The sequence below is a fragment of the Ranitomeya imitator genome, chromosome 2 (genome assembly GCF_032444005.1).
Source record: "Ranitomeya imitator isolate aRanImi1 chromosome 2, aRanImi1.pri, whole genome shotgun sequence".
Classification (NCBI taxonomy): domain Eukaryota; kingdom Metazoa; phylum Chordata; class Amphibia; order Anura; family Dendrobatidae; genus Ranitomeya; species Ranitomeya imitator.
The window spans coordinates 50,349,855-50,368,198 of record NC_091283.1 but is presented as its reverse complement, the minus strand read 5'-3'; the positions used below and the strand labels follow the sequence as shown (position 1 = coordinate 50,368,198).

Sequence of the window (18,344 nt, the reverse complement as noted above, 5' to 3'; positions counted from 1 at the left end):
AAGTATTGAGATGAAATTTTGTTTCTGACCAAATACTTATTTTCCACCATAATATGCAAATAAATTGTTAAAAAAACAGACAATGTGATTTTCTGGATTTTTTTTTCTCAGTTTGTCTCCCATAGTTGAGGTCTACCTATGATGTAAATTACAGACACCTCTCATCTTTTTAAGTGGTGGAACTTGCACTATTGCTGACTGACTAAATACTTTTTTGCCCCACTGTATATCATGTAACAAAGGTTCATTTATCTACATTAAAAAAATCATAAAATTTGTGTCTACACCGTGTCTGCAATAAATGTACTATGTATTTCATTATTAAGGCCCAGTTCATATTGCGTTAATGGCAATGCGCTGACGGCATCCGTTTCATAGCATCACTAATGCTATGTAACGGATGCGTTAGCGTACTCATTGACTGCCATTATGTAGTGCATCAATAGCGCATGTCATAATCGGCATGCGTTAGCGATATGCCATCATTCTGTGATGGACCCTCAGATGCAGTCTGCAGCGTTCAGGGTCCATCACCGCTATTGCAGACGGAGCATCTGCGCTAGCATGATCGCATAACGTGATCTTTAAAAGGCACTTGTGTTGCGCAGTCCATTTAATGCATGCGTTGAACGGACTGCACTAGCACAATATGAATCGGGCTTTATTCCGTACTCATAGTCCCCATGGCGGTCCCCCTGGTTTGACCAATATCACAGATAATGCATAAATAATTGATTGATACATAAAAGGTACAAACCTTGGGGAAGTGATATCATGCCCCTCAGAAGAAGCAGGGCAAAATGTGTCGGGGATGGAGGACGGGACTCATCAAATCTTTCACAGCGTACCATTACATAGATAAAACCCCCATTGCTTTTGGCAACTATGCATTTGCTACTGTTATTAATGATTGAATAGACTTTTATTTTTGTATGGTATTCTGCACTTTACTCAAAGTACAAAGTGGCAATAGACCTTTTCCTATATCTGGCTGATAGTTCTTGGATTTAGTGTCTTTCCATAGATATGTATATTCAAACCTTGCTTAAAATCAGCTGTTTTGTTTGCAGTTTTGTGACCTGCAGTTACTCTTAATCAAACCTACAGGTATGCCTTAACTGACACCTGGGTGATTAGCGTGCCTGCAGTTTACAGTATGCAAACATCTGTATAGAGAATCCAAAACTTGCAGTCTCAGTATGCATGTGAAGCAATTTCAACTACTAAAATCAATGAGTGAGCTGGATTTTTCACAATACAGTATAAACTGCAGTAATAATGTGATTGTGTGTTAATTAATTTATTGCAGCACATTGCACGTTATTATTATGTTTCTACTTGGTCAGTTTACTGCACTTTTATCTATAGATAAATTGTGTAGCTCTCCCTGTTTACTGCATCTATACTTACCGTTATAGATTTGTACGTTCACCAAAGCATTGGTTTTTGCCTATATGCTAGCATCTTACTAGAGTCCAAGTCTTTCCTTTTAAATCTTGCATTTTTCCAGATTTAATTGTTTTTATATGTTGTTGCATTAATAAAAATTAAGTTTTAATAAGTTGGTTGTTAGGTGTCGAGTTCCCGCCGCTGCACAGGGGGAATCTTGAACCATGTCCACTACGGTCTCCCATTCTCCTCCAGGCACAGTGGACCCTGCTCAGCAGAGACATCGACCCAGCATCTGGCTCAGGCTGATACTGTGCACTTGGTTACTGCTGTTTTTGCAGGCTCTGCCTCTGTAGCCAGCACTGATCAGCAGCGAGCAGGCGTTTCAGGGACTAAGTCCTTCTTTTCCCTCTCTGAGCATGCCCATGGGACGACCTCCCACTGGAGGTCGGGGGTCACATGCTCAGGTCCTGTTGCAGCTCTTATTGGAACATCAGGAAGGTCCCGGAGCGCTGCTACTATAAAAGGTTCGCATGGCCGCTCGACCATGTGCGAGTGTAAAATTGTTAACTTGAGTGTGTGGATGTATGCCTGTTGATGGATGAAAGCTCTGAATTATTCTCATCCCTAGTGTTGTTGCCTGCTCGCAAATGGTGGAGCTACTTCGCGCCTGACAGTGCTATCCTGCACATTAGCACAAGATACTGAATCTAGTTAGCAGCATCCGCCAGAGTGGCGCCGTGCGCAGATAGTGCGCTTTCCTCTGGCCCAAGTTAGGGTGGTTAGTGACGTCCGCCAGAGGGGAGCTGCATGCACTCTTGTGCGGTAAATTTTTTAGTTTAGTTGATTTCCTGGTACCACAGTAGCGGTGTCGAGCGCAAGAGATCTAGAGGGACTCTTACCCTGAGTCTTGGGGCAGAGTTCTGTGTCGCCTTGCTTGCGCTCTCTGTGCTGTATCGCGGCCCTGTGATGCAACAAGGTTTGCTTCCTTCATACCGGGTGGAGCTAACCTGTGTGTGTACTCACATAATACCACCATATAGTCCGTCATTACCAAGTAGCAGGTGTCTTAGCGGGACGGTGGACCCCGGACTGCGAACGCACCTTATATCATCTCTAATTATTATTTAGTGTGTTCCGCCAGTCCTAACATTGATTTTGTGTCATATCTAATTTACACCTACAGTAAATAAACTTTGCACAGGGTGGTTCTTGGTCAAGATACATGTACTTTGTATTTTATCACTCATTGTGTACTCTTAGGCCGATGTCACACTTGCGAGTGCAATGCGAGAAACTCTCGTGAGTCTCTCTTATCAATACTTGGCACTGCCGCCGGCACTCGGGACCAGAGTGTGTGACTGCATGTATTTCTATGCAGCTGAACACTCCGCTCTGAACTGCCGGTGGCAGTGTCGGGTATTGATGCGAGATACTCGCATTGCACTCGCAAGTGTGGCACTGGCTTAAGTCCCCATGGCGGTCCCTTTGGTTTGACCAATATCACAGATATTGCATAAATAATTGATTGATACATAAGAGGTTCATACCTTGGGTATCTGATATCCTCGAAACTTGACATCCCTGGTTACCAAATGGGGTAGGTTCAGAGGGATAACATCACTGAACCGATGAATCTCCTGTATAACGGCCTGAGTATAATGCATCTCCATTCTATCTTCAAAATTTGGAGGCCGGTTTTGTCCAATCACTTGATCAATCTCCTTGTGGATTTTAGCTAAAATTATAGATTTATTTTCAAGTATTAAGTTACAGATGTAGCAGTTGCCAGAATAACTTCACAGTTACCATACTGAACCTATTGTTTTACAAAATGTGTCATTTGTAAACTTAACACTAGAACTCAGTAGGAAAGCAGCACAGAGCGCCATGAAAAGCTGAGTAAATACTACATGAGTATCTTATTGACTTTATGTCCTTGTAATTTGAAATTTCTGAGTCCTAAAACAAAATTTTTAATAGGCCCATAACTAACCTTTGTAATACTGTTATCTTCTTAGGTGGCAAACGAGCCTTTGGGCTACTAATGTGCCAAAGACCAGATGTTACTGCTATCTCTACAACAAACCCTTCACTGATGGCTAAACTCCTGCTTGAATGAAAGAGGTTTGCAGGCATCTAGTATTGAAGGTCTATTCTTTGGAGGGTTGTCAATATAATATTGTGGGGGGGGGGGGGGGCAACACCTCCATTACTACTAGCTTTGTACAAATGTCACCAAAGTGCAAATTGATTGAAACTGCACAGTAGCCTCTGAATAGAAGCTAATCAGATGTTCTTGGCAGCAGGATCTGCACATTGAGTAGAGGTGTGCTATTCCACTGCTGTTGGTGAGAACAGCTGATCTTTGGGTTTACGGGGTGTTGATGACCTATCAATATTATACTAATCTAAACAGAATTTACAGGTTTAGAAGAAACATGGCTTCTTTCTTTCAAAAACAGTGCCACACTTGTCTACAGGTTGTGTATGGTACTACAGAACAACCCCATTCATTGCACAGAACTGAGATGTAGGCACAACCGATGGAAAAATGTGGCACTATGCCTAAAAGAAAGCAGCTATCTTTTTATAATAATGTGCAACCTTTTTAGGGCTACGTTCACACGTTAAGTATTGGGTCAGTGCTTTACATCAGTATTTGCTGTCCAAAATTATGAGAGACGATCAGAGGAAAAGTATAATAAAAACACGTACACCACTTCGGCATCTTTCTCCCACTCCTAATTTTGGCTTACAAAAATATGCGTGAATGTAGCCTTAAGAAAAAAGAATAAAACCATGATAAAAAATCTATTAAAACCCTTATTTAAATTCTTTCTTCTCTTGGGGGCAGTAATTACTGCTGAAGCATAAAAAGACCATCATACTGGTATACCATTAGAAATCTGCCCTAGAATGTAAATGAGATGCATTGATTGCTTCACTATATTCCTTCATGGAGTAATATAATCAGTAGTGACTCCTTACACACCTTGTATTTCTGGATACCTCAGTAAGATAAGCAGTCCATATCGCAGGGTGGTGCTGACCGTCTCTATACCCGCCACAAATAAGTTATGAGTCGACATTAGGAGATTTTTTAAATTAAACTCAGTGTTGGGATTATTCTTTTCCTGGAAAGAAATCAGAGTTCAGTCCCAATGTTCAATAATGACTATTTACGGTTTTTAGAATGTTACGCTGATGATGCATCCATTTCTCACTATGGCTGTTCACTTGTAATTGGATATTCTAGTGTTACAGTGGTAACAAACTCCAGTCCTTGTTCAGTAATAAGTTTCAGCAATGGGTTTCAAACAGTATAGTCACAGGCACCAAGTAGAATTCCACGGCAACAACCTATTGCCTCTCTTGTGATAAACAGCTTTATAGCCTCCAACTTCCCAAAATGTCTACTCTGGATACCAGGCGCTGATACTACCCAAGATGTTCACTTTGGCCTCCTGTCACTGATGCTCCCCGAACATGTCTACTCTGGCCTCTAGCCAGCAAATGCTCACTTGACGAGCATCGACCCACTGCACACCATCTCCTCAAGCCCCTCCATAACCCTCCCTTCCCTCTAGCCTTCTACTCCTTCTGCAATTAACAAATCGCTCCCTAGTCTCTAGCTACCAATGTTCCCTTAGATATCCACTCTGGCATCCAGTTATTGATGCTCCCTGAAGATGTCTACTTTGGCTACCAGCCAGCAGTACTCCCTGAAGATGTCCACTCTGGCTGCCAGCCTCTGATGCTCCCTGAGCAAGTCATTTATGCTCTGCGTAGATGTCCACTCTGGCCGTCAGCCTCCAATGATGTCCACTGTGGCCCCCATCCACCAATATTCACTCAATAAACAAGTCTATTCTTCCTTCCCACTCACCAATGCCCTTGGACTAACTCCCAGAGTTAGTTATTCTAACTAAAGGGTAACACTACCAAATGTGAATACTCCATAGACTACATCCCATCATGCCAAACCACTTTCCCTCTATAAACTGAGAGAGATAAACTAAATATTGTTACTGGTGTCTATTGTGGAGGTGCACCACATCTGTCCTGTCTAGGAACCTATCTTCCAGAGAAGATATATTTTCAAAAGCTGACCATTGATGATGCGTCACAGATGACTAGTCCGAGGCCAGAATCAGACAACTTCTTTTTGCTCCATTTCCCTAGAAAGTAGCCTCTGTTTAATTTATGCCGTCTATGGTTCCTGCAGGATTAGTGTCCTGTCAGATTTCTCTTGCAAGGTGTAATAACCGTAATAGGTTAATCGTGCTATAAGACATTTCTGTATTCAAAAACGGGAGAGTTCTTTCTTAAAAAGAGTTAACACGCACCCATAGTGTCTACAGCTTATACCTTAGCCCTGTTGAATTGAATATGGATGAGTTGCAATATCAGATGCAGTCCAAGGACAAGAGTCACTTTGTTTTCACTTCATAGCAAAATCATCATAATTACCTTTTTGAACCTATTCACATCAATATTTATACTTTAGGGTTTCCCTTTTCATTATATGGATAAATACCTCTTCCATTTTGATGAGAAAGCTGTCAATGTAATGTCTGGGTGTGGAGGGATCCAGGGTCTCTATGCTGGATTTGACCCTCTCATGTATAAAATCTTCAAGCTCCACTGAGATGGTGATCATTCTGTGGTGAGGTCCAGGAACATACTTCATAATTGTGGGAAGCATGCTCTTCAGCTGCAGTACCAAGGAGAACATGAAGATGGTGATTGGTCAGATAGGGAGAACATTAGAAGTCATTTTGTCAAAAGTTGACAGACCATGTAAGTGCTACAGTATATGGACATTGATCATCTCTGGTTGGTCCCATGGGGGAAAACCTGTGCAGGAATTCCCTCCCCAGAGGATCGCATTGTTTGGGTTGCTACGACCTAAATAGGACACCAGCATGGCCATCTACCTTGATTATGGGTCTAATTACCATCAGATTGTAATCATTCTTTACCTGTCCCCAGGTCGAGCTTGTCAGTTGGAAAGTATCTTCGGCAATTTTGAGGAACTTAATAAACCTCTCATCCTTGTACTCAAATCGATCTCCAAATATGACAGAACAGAGAACATTAGAAAAAGCATCCATGATTTTCTTTTCTGGATCCAAGGGTTGACCTGTAATTGAATTTCATTAAACATTATTCTACATGTCTTTCTAGCTATCTAGTAAAAAGATGGTAGCATTAAAAAAAAAGTAATATGATTAATTATCCCACATCAAAAAGTTCATAATTTCAGCTCCACATAGAACCTTTTTCAGGCGGTGTTCTGGTGTACCAATTACGGAAGCATTTCCATCAAAGAATTGATCCTTTTAATATTTTTCAGTCATCATATTATATAGCACTGTGTACCTAAAATTGCTCAATTTGCCTTTCTACCCAGATTCTTCTCTTCTCCATTAGGTCTATGACATCACGTGATTAAAATCTGACAAGCTGAATCCTTCTACACTCTATGTAGAAACAAGAAGTCTCTTTTTCTTGCATGAGTCATCACTGCAAAAGTCAATGGCGCAGTGGGGGAGGAAGAAGCGGGGCAGCTGGGTTAGGAGTTGAAGGGGGGATTGATAAATGCAGGGACAAGAGACTTCCTGTTTCTACATAGAGAAAATAATTAACTGGGTAGAAAGGGAAAATGAGCAATTGTAAGTACATAGTGCTATATAATATGATGACAGCAATATGTTAAGTGGATAAAAACTTTGACGAGAGTACTTCTTGAAGTTTGTGCATTAGTCACATAACTATATAACTGACAAGTAATAAATGCAGTTAATTAGATAGAGTGATTTAGGCTGGGTTCACACTGCGTTGTGTGAACCCGTTTAACGGAATACATTACACCGCGGCATAACGCGGTGAAACGTAGTCCGTTAACGCCGCCATTACTTGCAATGGCGAATGCATCGCTAGCGCATGCCCACAATGTGCCATCATTGAGTGATGGACCCAAGACGCAGGCTGCAGCATTTCCGGGTCCGTCACTAGTAGAGCACTGCTAGCGCAGATGGAGCTAGCAGATGCTCCATCTGCGCTAGCGCAGTGCCAAAGTCGGCACTTGCGTTAGTGCAGTCCGTTTAACGGATTTGTTGAACGGAATGCACAATGCATGTGTGAACCTAGCCTTAGTCATGAGTTTCATTCATATGGGATGATACATCCTTCAAGTGTGATGTTCAACAGTAACAGAACTGTACATTAATTTGATTTTATTCATATAGAAAACATGAAATTTTGACACCAGTCACAACAAGAATTATGTTTATTGATAAGAATCTACTGTATCTACAAACCGCTTCTGTCCAAAGGCCAAAAAATGTAAAGGACAGGTAGGATCCAGCTCTACTTGAAAATAACCTTAGACTTATGGGAGGATCAGTGCTCAGCTAACTATGGAGGTAATCACTATCTCCAAATCCACCTCCTCAAAGAATAGAGCAATGTGAAAAGGTGGAACTTGCCATGACTGCAATACATACCAAAGAGAGCAGCAGCACACTGTGGATGCCAAGATACACTACAGTGCAGTAGAAAAGTTTCAGGCAAGTATTAAAAAAAATAGTGCAATGTAAGAATCTTATAAAAAAAAATACTGTAAGTGTTAAATGAGTTTTACACTATCGTGAAATTGCACCCCAAACAAGTGAGGCGAGCGAGAGTGGAGAACATTTGTGACCAATTCTGTGACTTTTCATCTATTGTTTTCTGTTTATCTGTCTTACTAGAAAAAGAAAAAATCAGAGCAGCACCAGCTAAAAAAGCTCAAGGGTGACAATGCTCCCAGGCAATTACCAAACCTCAAATATTATTAAAATTTGGAGGCAGCACTCCCCATAGAATTATGTAAAAATTTGTGGTTTAACTCCTTAATGACCGCCGATACGCCTTTTAACGGTGGTAGTTACGGGTACTTAAACCACAGCGTCGTTATTTAATGGCGCTGTGGAAAAAGTGTATAGCGCCCCCCAGAGTCAGATTTTCTCTGGGGTCTCAGCTGCCAGGGGCAGTTGAGACCCCAGACAGCATGATTCTGGTCGTTTTTTTACCAACACCTGGGTTGCGATCGTCGGTAATTAACCGTTTACTAGCGACCGCAAAAAAAAAGTCTGCTGTGCCATTTAATTTCTCTGTCCTCGGAGAAATATGGTCCCCGATCGCCCCCAATACTTACCAGTGTCTCCCGGTGCTCTTCGGTCCTCCTGCTTCACTCCATGTGCACCGCCATCTTCTTCCGGGAAGAAAATGGTGGGTGCATGCGCAGTGCACCTGCTGAGATCTGCCCAGCAACAATACGAAGAATTTTCCTATTGGTTCATTTTGGTCACTGTGATAGACCCTATCACAGTGATCAAAATAAAAAATAGTAAATAAACCCCCCTTTATCACCCCTTTAGTTATGAAAAAATAATAAAATAAAGAAAATGTATGTTAGGAGTCGAGTTTCCTCTGCTGCACAGGAGGAATCTCGATCCGTGTCTGCTGCGGTCTCCCATTCTGCATCGGCCGCAGTGGGGTCTGCTCAGCGGAGGCATCGCTCCCAGCGTCTTGCTGGGACTGATTCTGTGCAGAGGGTTACTGCTGCCTTTTCTGGCTTTCCTGTTGTACCCTGCACTGATCTGCGGCGAGCAGGCTTCTCTGGGACTAAGTCCTTATTTTCACACTCTGAGCATGCCCAGGGCAAGATCTCCCGTTGGAGATCGAGGGTCACATGCTCAGGTACTGCAGCACATTCCATTGGTCCTCCAGGAAGGTCCTGAAAGGGCAAAACTTCGGTAGCAGCTTCCTGTGCTGCAACTATATAAACTGCGCATGACCGCACGGCCATGCGCTAGTATTGTCTTGTTAATATGTGTGTGTGTTGTGAGTGAAAGTCGCTCTTTAAATAACCCTCCCTATTGGATGACTGTTCGCGGAAGGTGTATGTTTGCTATCTAGCGCCCGACTTATCCAACAGCACGTAACACACATTACAGCTACCAGTTGCTGTGTCCGCCAGTACGGCGCCGTGCGCTTGCTCTGCGCTTTCCTGACCCAAGCCTGGGTGGTTAGTGGCGTCCGTCAGTGTGGCACCGCACGCACTCTTGTGCCTTTATATTATTATTTATGTTCCTCTGACACCCCAGTTGCGGTGTCGAGCGCATGGGGTCTTCTGAACTCAAATCCTCAGTCTCGGGTTTGAGATTAGTGACTCCTTGCTTGCGCTCTATGTGCGGTACCGCGGTCCTGTGACGCAACAGGGTCGCTTCCTTCACACAGGGTGAAGCTAACCTATGTGTGTATTCTTATAGTACCGCCATATAGTCCGTCTTTACTAGCAGCAGGGTTTTTACCTGCACGGTGGACCTCGGACTGCGAACGCACCTAGTTCCATTTCATCTATACTTGGTGCGTTCCGCCAGTCCTTAACAATGTATTTATTTCCATTTTCCAATTAGGCTTAGAGTTGGACTAAAGTTAGGGTTAGGGTTGGGGGCTAAAGTTAGGGATAGGGTTGGGGCTAAAGTTAAGGTTAGGGTTGGGGCTAAAGTTAGAGTTCGGGCAAAAGTTAGGGTTAGAGTTGGGATTAGGGTAAGGGTTGTAATTAGGGTTAGCGTTGAGATTAGGGTTGGGATTAGGGTTAGGTTTGGGTTTAGAGTTAGGTATGGGTTAGGGTTGGGATTGGATTTAGATTTGGGTTATGGTTAGGTTTGGGATTATGGTTAGGGGTATGGTTCGGGTTATGGTTAGGGTTGGGATTAGGGTTAGGGGTGTGTTGAGGTTATAGTTAGGGTTGGGATTAGGGTTAGGGGTGTGTTAGGGTTAGGGCTATAGTTAGGGTTGCGATTAGGGTTAGAGGTGTGTTGGGGTTAGGGTTGTGATTAGGGTTATGGTTAGGGTTGTGATTAGGATTAGGGGTGTGTTGGGGTTGGGGTTGTGATTAAGGTTATGGATAGGGTTAGGGGTGTGTTGAGGTTAGGGTTGTGATTAGGATTATGGACAGAGTTGGGATTAGGGTTGTGTTAGGGTTAGGGTTAGAGTTAGAATTGGAGGGTTTCCACTGTTTAGATACATCAGGGGGTCTCCAAATGCGACATAGCACCACCATTGATTTCAGCCTATTTTGCATTCAAATAGTCAAATGGTGCTCCCTCCCATCTGAGCTCTGCCATGCGCCCAAACAGTGGTTTACTCCCACATATGGGGCATCAGGATACTCAGGACAAATTGCACAACTTTTGGGATCTAGTTTCTCCTGTTACCCTTGGGAAAATAAAAGAAATTGGGGGCTAAAAAATCATTTTTGTGGAAAAAAAATGATTTTTTATTTTCACGGTTCTGCATTAAAAAACTTCAGTGAATCACTTGGGCGTTCAAAGTGCTCACCACACATCTAGATAAGCTCCTTGGTGGGATCTATTTCCAAAATGGGGTTGCTTGTGAGGGGGTTTCTACTGTTTAGGCACATCAATGGCTCTGCAAATGCAACATGATGCCCGCAGACCATTCCATCAAAGTCTGCATTCCAAAAGGGCACTCTTTCATTTCTGAGCTCTGTCGTGTGCCCAAACAGTGGTCCCCTCCCACATATGGGGTAGCAGCGCACTCAGGACAAATTGCACAACAACTATCATGGTCCAATTTATCATGTTGCCCTTGTGAAAGTAAAAATTTGGGTGTGAAAAGATCATTATTGTGGAAAAAAACATTTTTTTTTTCACGGCTCTGCATTATAAACTTCTGTGAAGCACTTGGGGGTTCTTAGTGCTCACCACACATCTAGATAATCTCCTTTGGGGGTCTAGTTTCCAAAATGGGGTCACTTGTGTGGGTGTCCACTATTTAGGCACATAAGGGGCTCCCCATATGCGACATGGCATCTGATCTCAATTCCAGCCAATTCTGCATTGAAAATGTCAAACGGTGCTCCTTCCCTTCCGAGCTCTGCCATGAGCCCAAACAGTAGTTTACCCCCACATATGGGGTATCAGCGTACTCAGGACAAATTGCCCAACAACTTTGGGGTCTAATTTCTCCTATTACCCTTGTGAAAATAAACATTTGTGGGCAACAAGATCATTTTTACGTTATAAACTTGTGTGAAGCACTTGGGGGTTCAAAGTTCTCACCACACATCAGTTCCTTAGGTGGTCTAGTTTCCAAAAGAGTGTCACTTGTTGGAGGTTTCCACTGTTTAGGCACATAAGGGGCTCTTCTAACGCGACATGGCGTCCAATCTCAATTCCAGCCAATTCTGCATTGAAAAAGTCAAATGGCGCTCCTTCCCTTCTGAGCTCTTCTGTGCACCCAAACAGTGGTTCACCCCCTCATATGGAGTATCAGCGTACTCATGGACAAATTGCACAACAAATTTTAGGGTTCATTTTCTTCTTTTACACTTGTAAAAATAAAAAATAATTGGTTCAGAATTAAAATGTTTGTGAAAAAAAGTTAAATGTTCATTTTTTCCTTTCACATTGCTTCAGTTTCTGTGAAGCACCTGAAGGGTTAAAAAAACTTCTAGAATGTGGTTTTGCGCACCTTCAGGTATGCAGTTTTTAGTATGGTATCACTTTTGGGTATTTTCTGCCATGTAGACCCCTAGAAGTGACGACTTCAAATGTGAGGTGGTCCCTAAAAAAAATGATTTTGTAAATTTTGTTGTAAAAATGAGAAATCGCTGGTCAAATTTTAACCCTTATAACTCCCTAACAAAAAATTTTTTTCCCCAAATTGTGCTAATCTAAAGTTGACATGTGGGAAATCTTATGTATTTACTACTTTATGTGACATATCTGTGTGATTTAAGGAGATAAAAATTCAAGGTTTGAAAATTGCAAAATTTTCAAACTTTTCGCCATATTTCCATTTTTTTCATTTATAAACACAAGTAATATCGAAGAAATTTTACTACTAACATGAAGTACAATATGTCACGAAAAAACAGTCATATGCTGGGGCTGTGCCAGTAAGATATAGGGGGAGTATATATCCCGTGAGGAACATATTCTACTAACCAAGTATTTAATTCCATCACCGCCCCTTCTCAAAGGTTCAATATGATCTATAATGTAGAATTTCAGCTTTTTCTAATTGCGTCCCTGCTCAGAAAATGTTTTGAAACAGGTAAGTCTAATCTTTTATTTCTTAAAGTATATCTTTGGTGATTTATCCAGGTTTTAAAATCACATATTGTTTCACCTATGTACCATAGATACTGGATACTGTAACAAATAAATAACTTATGCTGATTAACAAGTTAAATAATGCTTTATAGAAAATATTTCCCCAGTGAATGAGTCACCTTATAACATGTTTGCACAATTAATACAACGTAGGCAATGAAAACATCTCAACCTTTGTGTACCTGTCAAGGATGATTGAATATGGGATTTTAAATAACCAATATCTGAGTGTACTAGTCTATTCTTAATATTTTTAGCTCATTTGTATAAGAAAAGGGGAGGGCTCTTATATTCCACCACCTCAGGCAAACATTTACCCAGCATCGACCAATGTCGTTTAATAATACACGCAGTATCCGAGTTAACGTCTTGAAATTAACAAAGAATGTCTGTAGTGTCCTGTATGTAAGACCTTACTGACCTAGCTAATGGACCCAAAATTGTGAAAAGTTACATTGGAACTAAGAGTTATTCTGGCATCTTTCGATGTTGAATCACTTTATACATCAATTAATCAAAGGACTTATGGCAGTTAGTATGGAGTTGACCGACACATCATATACACCAGAGAGTATTTATTTTATATTTAAATCTGTAGATATGGTACTTTTGGAATAATTACTTCCTATTTGGTGGTGATTTTTATATTCAACAATGGGGGACCACGATGGGCACCAATTTAGTGCCCACTTATGCTAATTTAATGATGTTGAATTTGGAAGAAGACCTTGTCTATGTGCCACATTACTTCAACAAAATTGTCAGATCTTGGAGATTCATAGATAATGTATTCCTCCTGTGGTCTCACTCTTTATATTGACTGAACTCTTTTCATGAATTTTTGAATGGTTTGGTCAATTATATCAAGTTTACTTTAGCGCATTCTGAAGCTGAAATCCAATTTCTCAATGTATTGGCTACTTATATTGAAGGAAGTCTGCTTTCTAAACTGTATACAAAACCAATGGGGAAAAAAATAATATTTTCAAATATTAGTCATCATCCAAGAAAATGGTAGAATAATTACTCTATAATCAACTTTTACGAGTTAAAAGAGTAGTAAGTGAACCTGAAAGGTTAAATACATCTCTTAGCGATATGACCAACATATTTAAACAATGAAATTAATCTAAAAATTTATTGGTGAAATGTGGACTAAAGTTTGGCTAGAACATGATAGTCTCCTCTCCGGTGACTATACAAGGCTGCAATATCGAAAAGGATCCCATGTCTTACAACTGTCTGTGAAGATAGCCCATACATTGTGGGTATTATTGAACAACATTGGTCGATACTCGGTAAATGTTTGCCTGAGGTGGTGGAATATAGGAATTTTCCCATTTTTCTCCTGAAAATGAGCTACAAATTTTAAAGGGAACCTGTCATGTCATTTTGGGTACCTAAACAGTCCCCAATGTGTTGTTAGTGACGCAACGTGCATCACTAACAATTTCTTCATTAAAAACAGCGCTGTAATCATGTGATCACGTTGCATCACCAACAACGCACTGGGGACAGTTTAGATGCTAAAATTTATACGACAGGCTCGTTTTAAGGAAAGACCAGTAACCTCAGGCATTGGTTCTTTAAAATCCCATATTCAACCATCCTTGACGGGTAAACCAAGGTTGGGCTGTTTTCTCTTCTCACATTGTATTACCTGTGCAAACATGTTATAAGGTTTACACATCTCATCACTGGGGAAATATTTGGTATTAACTTAAGCATTATTTAACTTGTGAATCAGAGTATGTTATTTATTTGTTACACTGTCCTTGCAATTTATGGTACGTATCTGATACCACATGTCATTTTAAATCCCGGATGAACCATCATAGCTATTCTACAAGAAAGAAAAGGTTAGACTTACCCGTTTCAAAACATTTTCTGAGCCGCAACACAATGAGAAAAACCTCAAATTCCATGTTATAGATCATGTGCCACCTTTGAGAAAGGGTGGTGATAGAATTAAGTTACCTAAAACAAAAGCTTTACAATGGATTAATAGACTGAATACTTTGAAGCCTAATGATTTAAATGTGGAATTTAAATTACTTACGATATTTTGAAGGCATAGATTGTGTCTCATCTCTTCTTTTAGGATCTTATTTTTTTATTTTATATGGTGTAGCTACTAGCTAGTTTTACAGTAATTTATACTTTTTTTTTTTTTTGCAGAAAACTTGGAACGGTGGATTTTGGATCTGGAATATGTCTCATCCCGATGTGCAATTCTGTATTATTTTTACTATTTCTATTTTTATTTTCTTTTTTATCTTTGCTATTTTCTGGAAGTTGATGTAGCCTATTGGTAGGTTTTTTTATTCTCAGGCTGGCTCATATAAATTTTTTTCTTTTGGCTTTGCCTGGTATTATTCAATACCAGGCAAAGCCAAAAGAAAAACATTTATATGAGTCAGCCTGAGAATAAATCCATATATCCATACTGATGGGCCGCTTATTCCATAAAGGATCTGTGTCCCTCTCCGGGATATATACTCCCCCTATGTCTCCCTGTCATTGATATGCCAGCCCCAGCACATGGGAGGTTATCTTATGACTCTGTGGTAATGGCCTCATAAATACATTGCATTGTCCAGTCCTGCATCGCACTGGACTGGACACTGGGATGCAATATCAGAATCTTTCATCGATCTATCTATCTTCCTATTATCTACCTATTATCTATCTATTTCAGCCGGGTCCCTGAACACACTCATACAATCTCCTCACCGGAGGTGCCGGTATTCTAGGGGCTTATTTCAGCCGGGTCCCTGAACACACTCATTCATAACCACACTGGCACAAAGCACATATATGAGTTGACACTAGCGCATGGCCGTGCAGCCATGCGAGCCTTATATAGCTGCAGCAAGTAAAAGACCTTCCTAGAAGGACCAATGAGAGACTGCCATACCTGAGCATGTGACCCTAAATCTCCACTGAGAGATCTTGCCCTGGGCATGCTCAGTGTGTGCAAAGCAGGACTTAGTCCTAGCACTTAAAGGACCTTCCTGAAAGGACCAATGGACTTAGCTGCAGTATCTGACCATGTGACCCTCGATCTCCACTGATAGATCTTACTCAGGGCATGCTCAGAATGAGAAAAGCAGGACTTAGTCCCAGAAGAGTCTGCTCGCCGCTGCCCAGCACTGACTTCAATGGCAGAAGCCAGAAAAGCAGCAGTAACTCTTTGTACAGAGTGGGGCTGAGCAAGACGCTGGGACCGACGTCTACGCTGAGCAGGCTCCACTGCGGCAGGAGAAGAATGGGAGACCGCAGCGAAGATGGCCCGAGATTCCCCTGTGCAGAGGCGGGAACTCGACCCCTAACAATCTGTTATCTATCTATCTAAAATGTTGGTACAAACTATTTCCTATAAAATGTCATGTATTTGCACTTTGAAACTGCTTGAGAAAGGCCTACACTTGGGACTGAAACGTTGCACATGGGCCAATAAACCGCACGTGAATCTGTTTGTGTGCTACCTTCATTTTTTTTTATTTATTGCAAAGGTTTGGTACATGCCTGGAAGGTGTTTTCACCCTATCATTATTTCATGCTGTTTTTTTATTTTCATCTATCTATCTATCTATCTATCTATCTATCTATCTATCTATCTATCTATCTATCTATCTATCTTCTATTAACCTATTATCTATCTATCATCTATTATCTATCTATTATCTCTATCGATCTATCATCTATATATCTGTCTAAAAGAATCCTATAGGATCACCATTTTCTCCCTATAATTAAAAATTCCCTGGTATTGTTGTCTGAAGTGCTATAATAGAAAAGCACACTAATCAATCATCATTATTGTTAATTTGCAAAAACAGAAGGAATGGCTTAATTTTTTTCCAATGAAGCCAGAAAAAATGGAGGAGAAGAATTGGTGCAACGTGTGCCTCTGGTTCCCCCTACATTTAAACCTTGCTAAGAGTGGCATCAAAAAGTACAATCCAACTATGCCTAACCTAAAGCATAATATGACAAAATCAGATTAAATCAGCCCCGCTACACCTGGATATGCCCTGTATAAATACATTCATCCTTGCGCCCTTGTGCTTATAAGTTGTCGCTGAACCTGCACCATTCATATTCTTTCCACTAAGAGGTGCTGTCGTCCATCATATTTCTACAAGAGCTCAGATCTAGATATCAGTTTACTGCACGACATCTTACATAGTTGCCAACAGGCTTAATTTTCCTATGACAATCCTGGGACTGCAAGAGTGATAAGTTTTAACAAAACCAAGCCCAAGCGCTTTTTTTTTTTTGGGGAAGTTGTTTTTGGGGAGCAGGACTTACATGTCCCAAAATGTGTGTTCTAAATTTTGGGAATTGTGCTCATCTTACCATTAGAATTCCTAAATTCCTCCACAATGCATTGCGCTTCTGTTTGAATTTTGGACTCAATACTTTTCTTCCCAAATCCGAAGCTCTTCAGTGTCTTCACAGCAAACGTCCGGATGACTTTCCATCTTTCGCCATTGCTCAGACTGATTCCTACAAGGGAACACCGTAGAATATTAGTTCTGTTACAAGTTTGATGTAATATTTCTTTCTTTTTCTTGGACTGTGTATAACAATTTCTAATTTACAACAAGAGGAATATAGATGCAGACAACACTTTGTTTTAAAGGGAACCTGACAACTGATACATGGTACCCAATCCATATGCAGCATGTATCAAACAATCACAATGCATCAATATTTGGCAACAAGTGACACAGAAAAGTTTTTTTAACAGATCTTCTTGATTTCAATTACATGGAAACAATTTATTTTGCTAATAGAAGCAGTATAAATAAGAAGAAATCGGATATAGAGTCCTTATATGCCCCAGTAAAAAAAGGGTAGAATTTAGCCCTATCATAAAAGATATGTTGTATATTCTCAGTCTAGAAGGAGGGCTGTAATCCAGTAAGCATATGACAGCTAATGAACTCTTTCAGAAGCTAGCACACATGAAGTTCTGACCGCCAGGTCAGGGCAATGTCAGCAGCGTGATCAGGTCATGTGATCATGCTGCTGATATCACTCGCCGGTGCTGCAAACGAGCAAACAAGATTGGTGGTAAGTGCGCCAGTGGAGCTGAAAACACAGTTTTGGAATCAAGGAAGGGGCAGGGGCTGACATGATACGGGGAGCCGGAGAAATTTGAAGACACAGTATGAAGAGCAAGGGAGTAGATAGGGGGCATGTATGAGGAAATCATATGGGGGAATGAGTGCAGACACAGTATGGTGGATGGGTGTAGACACAGTATGAAGAGCAGGTTAAATGTATGAGGAAACAGTATGAGGGGGGATTAGTGCAGACACAGTAAGGTGAGTTTTGGGATCGGTACTGACACAGAATGTGGCGGATATTTGAGGAGGAATGTATGCGGACACAGCAAGGGGAGTGAGAAGTGCATATACAGTAAGGGGATGTGTGCAGACACAGTATGGGGAGGGGATGGGTGCAGACACAGTATGGGGAAGGGATGGGTGCAGACACAGTATGGTGAGTGGGGGGATGGGTGCGGACACAGTATGAGTAGTAAAGGGGAATGTATGTGGACACAGTATGGGAAGCAAGGATGATGGGATGGGTGCAGACACAGTATGGGGAGTCTGGGGAGTGTGAGGAGGCAGTATGGAGAGTGAGGGGGAACATATATAAGAAGCCAGCATGGTTAGTAAAGGCATGCGAGAGGAGACAGTATGAGGAGGGAGGGGAAATGTGTGAGGAGACAATTGAGGGAAATAG

The 18,344-nt window shown here is 41.3% G+C and overlaps 1 protein-coding gene across 1 annotated transcript in view; it reads right to left on the bottom strand.

The window, feature by feature from the left end:
* The window catches only part of LOC138661786 (cytochrome P450 2G1-like), a 66,626-nt gene that overhangs the window by 12,456 nt on the left and 35,826 nt on the right, over nt 1-18,344 (bottom strand). Inside the window, exons 3-7 of the mRNA XM_069746703.1 lie at nt 16,947-17,096; nt 6,375-6,535; nt 5,930-6,106; nt 4,385-4,526; nt 2,940-3,127 (exon numbers count right to left, since the gene is read on the bottom strand). Coding sequence (XP_069602804.1) covers nt 2,940-3,127; nt 4,385-4,526; nt 5,930-6,106; nt 6,375-6,535; nt 16,947-17,096 — 818 coding nt within the window. The remainder of the gene's footprint in view (nt 1-2,939; nt 3,128-4,384; nt 4,527-5,929; nt 6,107-6,374; nt 6,536-16,946; nt 17,097-18,344) is intronic.